The 4,529-nt window shown below is 33.0% G+C and overlaps 1 protein-coding gene across 1 annotated transcript; it reads left to right on the top strand.

Annotated features, from left to right (window-relative positions):
* Positions 1-3,165: 3,165 nt before the first annotated feature.
* Positions 3,166-4,054, top strand: LOC131038214 (uncharacterized). Its single transcript, XM_057970567.1, has 3 exons — positions 3,166-3,581; positions 3,678-3,759; positions 3,852-4,054. Exons 1-3 carry the CDS (start codon positions 3,231-3,233, stop codon positions 3,959-3,961), a joined length of 543 nt encoding a protein of 180 aa, XP_057826550.1. The 5' UTR covers positions 3,166-3,230; the 3' UTR covers positions 3,962-4,054.
* The last annotated feature ends 475 nt before the right edge of the window (positions 4,055-4,529 follow it).

Below are 4,529 nucleotides of genomic sequence, written 5' to 3'. Positions count from 1 at the left end.
AAAGGTACTTGATCAAAGTCTCCAAAAGGGTAGGGTTGAAAACACTTGCAACGTTCCACTCTTGTTCAAATTAATGTAATAAGGGGGGAAATGTTGACATATTGCATTGAATAAACAACTAATTAGTTGGTACAACAATTTTAATGTGAGTTATTAAGTTTTCAAACTGTTTTGTTTTTGTATTTAGCTATTTAAAGGAATTGTTTGAATCAATAAAATATCAAATACAATTATATCATTTTCCCTTAGCATTCACAATAATTTCATTGTTATCATGATTTGTTGGCCTTTGCATAGGAGGAGTTCTTTTTAAAGTTGGTCACCATTAGATTCAATATCTGATTTGGTTTTTGTGCTTAGTGCAATCCCTATTACAATTGGAAGATTTAGTATTTTCAACATTCTTCTACTATGTAGTTTGACCATGATATAATTTGTAAAAAATAGGTGCTTTTGAGTTCTCAAATTCTTCTTTTATAGTTATCATAAGTATTTTTCTTGTGTAAATCATTAACATATCTCAATCTTGTTTTGTTTTTTCTACATTATGTATGTTTTCTTGTTGGATAATTAAGATAGGCTCAAATCTATGAATAATTCTCCATTCATCAAAATCAATACCGCCTATTACAAATCATTGGCTTTATTACGTCTTATAACTTACAACTACCTAACAACTAATTTATTTATTTTTTACTAGCTTGGATTCTATGCACAATTTGTTGAAGTTGATGACCAACCATATGAGACAAGATTCATCTACAAGAAAAACACTTGTCATGCAAAAGAGATAAAGAAAAGATAATATGCTCTACAAAAACTAGAGAATATTCCTTCCATCTCTTTTCATGGAGTTGTTTTAGGTTCTTCCTAAGGGGAGGAATGTGGTTTGCCATTCTTGGATCTTCATCAACATATGTCCTCGAGCCTTCATCTTTGGCATTGGAGCTTCTCTCTTATAGGGTGGATACATCATCTCCTCTTATCTCCCTTTTGGGGTGGAATGATCATTGTACTTTTGTAACCAATTATTTACTTGGGGGGCCACAAGGAATCCTTAATCTTAGTCACATATAGTACCTTTTTTATTGCATCTCTCACTTTTGGAGAGGGAATTTTTCCCATGTGATTTTTCTCCTTTTCACCATTTAGAGAGACCTCATTGGCGTGAGCTACATTACCTTGTAAATGAGTACCTAATCAGGTCTTTGTTGTCGAGACTCATTCATGTATACATTTTGCATTCATCATTATCTCTTTAGCTTATCCCTAAGCTAATTTTAAGGGGCGAGGGGGGGGGGGCTGTTGCAATAATTTAAGCATATGACTCTCATAAACCTATAAAGTGCATGTATATACAAATCCAAATGAACAAGAATCAATAAGATGCATTAGGGCCTCTACATGAGTAATGTTACAATATTTTTGTTAATAAAAAATTAGTTGTTATAGAATCTTCCAAGTGATCAATAGAGTAAATTCATTGTATGCATTGGCATGCAACCATGTACCCTTCACACAATTCCAATACAAAATATATCTATACCAAACATAACAACATAGAACTATAAAGTAGCTAGATTATATATTTTGAACCTTAAGAAATAAAAATATCCTTATTGTTGTGTTTTGATTATTTGTCCCTTAAAGAAAGATCACCTATGGGAGCTTCCACTCAAATAAGGATTAATATCATTGCAAGAAAGATATATCCAAATTCAAAATATAGTACCAAATAAAAGGAGGCTAAGCTTGTAAAAGTAAAGTAAATAGTTCCTACATTAATCTTCATTAATCTTATGAGACAAGCAATGTAATAACCTAAAGATCTAATAGCTAATTGTGAGAGAAAATACATTACACAAGGTATACACTGGCAAACACTTTTGGCAAGAAACTAGCCTCTAAATAACACTCAATGTATTATGCAACAAGAAAGTGGCTACTATACATTATCAATGTTACAATTCTCTATGAGAAGTACTACATAATGCAACCAACCCATGTATCTAAAACTTAGCCAAGACCAAAATGAGAAACCAAGGACAATTTCCTAAAACCATGGGCTAATTCACCACCAATATCAAGGCACAAAACTTAATGGTATTACTAGGTTGGACTTATTGTTCTTTTAAAATGATCCTCTCATGCATCAATTAAAGAACTCCTTTTTTTTTTTTCACACTTAACTTCTCTTTCTCATTCTTTTGTTGTACTTTAATGCCTTAACAACTCACATATGTCATAGTTACTTTTAACAATTTCCATGACATTGAAGGCTATTTATAACTTGCCAAATAAATATTAGATTTTACATTTTTCACATGTGGCAAATAATATCATATCAAGTGGGATACTTTTTTTCCATGTGAGTACATAATAATATAGATAAAATAATTCAAACATTAGGAAATTGCAAGATGTAGGAGGTCTAATCCTGGTCCACTTAAATAACACATCTTCAACAATCAAATAGACAAAAAACCAATAGCAATTGTCCACCTCATGCTCAACAAAAAAGTGATAAATAATTATCCTCCTTTTATTGACCAACTTTTATATATCTAATTACTAAAGTGGATGTAATTTGAAAATAACCACCTACTACAGAAACCTATCATAATGCTTACTAGATATTATAACATAATAATTAATCTTTAGAATAATCAAAATGAACAATAATATTCTAATAGATTTTAAAATCATTTTCATAAGTCCTGATTTGGTTACTTTAATATTGAATTTTATTTAAGAACGCTTTAATCATGTTATCAAATTTCATCAATATGAGTAGCAACCTAAACCGTACTTGTGGATTCAATTAGGAATCTGTTCACACCACAATCTAATAGATAATAGATTTATGGGTAATGCTTATTGCTTTCATGGAATAAAATGTAATCCACTATCACCCATTTTATGAGTATTCGCACTGAGAGACGACTAGGGATTTAGGTTTTTCATATCTGACTATAATTATTGAGCTTGCACATTCTTTGGGAGCCCGTCGATTCTGGTGCAGACACGTTAAAGTGAAGTAGCGGCCAAGTGGAGTACGTTCCCCCCACTTTTTATCTTTCACTTTTACCTTTATGCCACCATGAGAAGCCATTAATAACCTTACGCCTCTATGTTAGTCTATATACAGCCCCCTTCAACATCCCATTCTCCAGTATTTGGAAGAGAGAGCAACTCAGTCATAAATAAGCTGTAACCATTCGGCAACTTCAATGGAGGAAAGAAAGCAAAGATGTTCCATGCAGCTCAAGTTGGAGATTGTGAGAGCAAGAAATATTTCAATTCAGCCTGCCTCCAGAGGTAGTTTGTTTGTTAGATATCATCTAAACAAGAACATAGCAGTGGATGCTAAGGAGGTTGAGGCCTCCACAGAGCCCCAGTGGGGGCAAACATTCTGCTTGGAATGTGAGGGAAAAGGAATAGAGGAAATGTTATCTGCACTAATAATGGAATCAGAGAAAGTTGTATTTGAATTGAGGTGGAGGAGAAGAATAGCAGTATTTGGAGGATTGAAGAGCAAATTATTGGGAAAACTTGAGGTTACATGGGAGGAGATATTGTCATAACCGAGTCTTTCAATAAACAAGTGGGTTCCACTGGTGGAGGAGGGAAACTTAGCACCATCATATGATCTGCATCTGCCCACTTCTGCTCTGCAGATTGCAGTGTGGGTTACAGATGTTCAATCTGAGAAAGCTCTTCCATGGAAAGAAGAGATCAAGATGAAGAGCGATTCAAAGAGTAAGTTTTTTAATAGTTTCTTGAGTTTAATTAATTAGTTTTTATTTGTAGATTTCTCATTTGCACTGTGATTGTGGGAGGAGGATGAGCAGAATATAGCGAAAGTAGAAATGTCGGAAGGCGTTTGGAAAGGGAGGAGTGCGGATGTGGAGGACACGCGTGCAGAGCTCATCAGGACGTCCATTATTTTGCTCAAGTGTAAAAGGAAACGTATTTTTGTTTAAATCACATTTATAGAAGTCTTGTCTGCCACCATCTGGTAAAGTTGTACTAAAATGTCTTTGTAAAACATAAGGGATGTTGTTTAAATAAATGTCTGAATATACTGTAACTTTAGCTTGTCCCTAGTTCTGTAGTTACTGTTTGAATAATGTAATATATAAAAGCATTATCACTTTACAATTAGCTTTTTCGTTTTTTGATTTGGATGTATGGAATTTGATATTTATAAAGTGGGGATAATGGAATTACATGTAAGCTTTTAGGAAAATGAGATTCATTTTATAATTAACTTGGATGTTATAGGTGTTTAGAGGGTCTCTAGTTCTCTTTGAATAATGTAATATATAAAAGCATTATCACTTTACAACTAGCTTATTTTCTTTTTGACTTAGATGTATGAAGTTTGATATTCATAAAGTGGGGACAATGGGATTACATGTAAGCTTCTAGGGAAATGAGACTCATTTTATAATTAACTTGGATGTTATAGATGCATAGGGGTCCCTAGCTCTGTTTGAATAATTTAATATATAAAAGCATTATCACTT

This window comes from Cryptomeria japonica, chromosome 10 (assembly GCF_030272615.1).
Source record: "Cryptomeria japonica chromosome 10, Sugi_1.0, whole genome shotgun sequence".
In the NCBI taxonomy this organism is placed as follows: Eukaryota; Viridiplantae; Streptophyta; class Pinopsida; order Cupressales; family Cupressaceae; genus Cryptomeria; species Cryptomeria japonica.
This window is presented reverse-complemented; position numbering and strand designations above follow the sequence as displayed.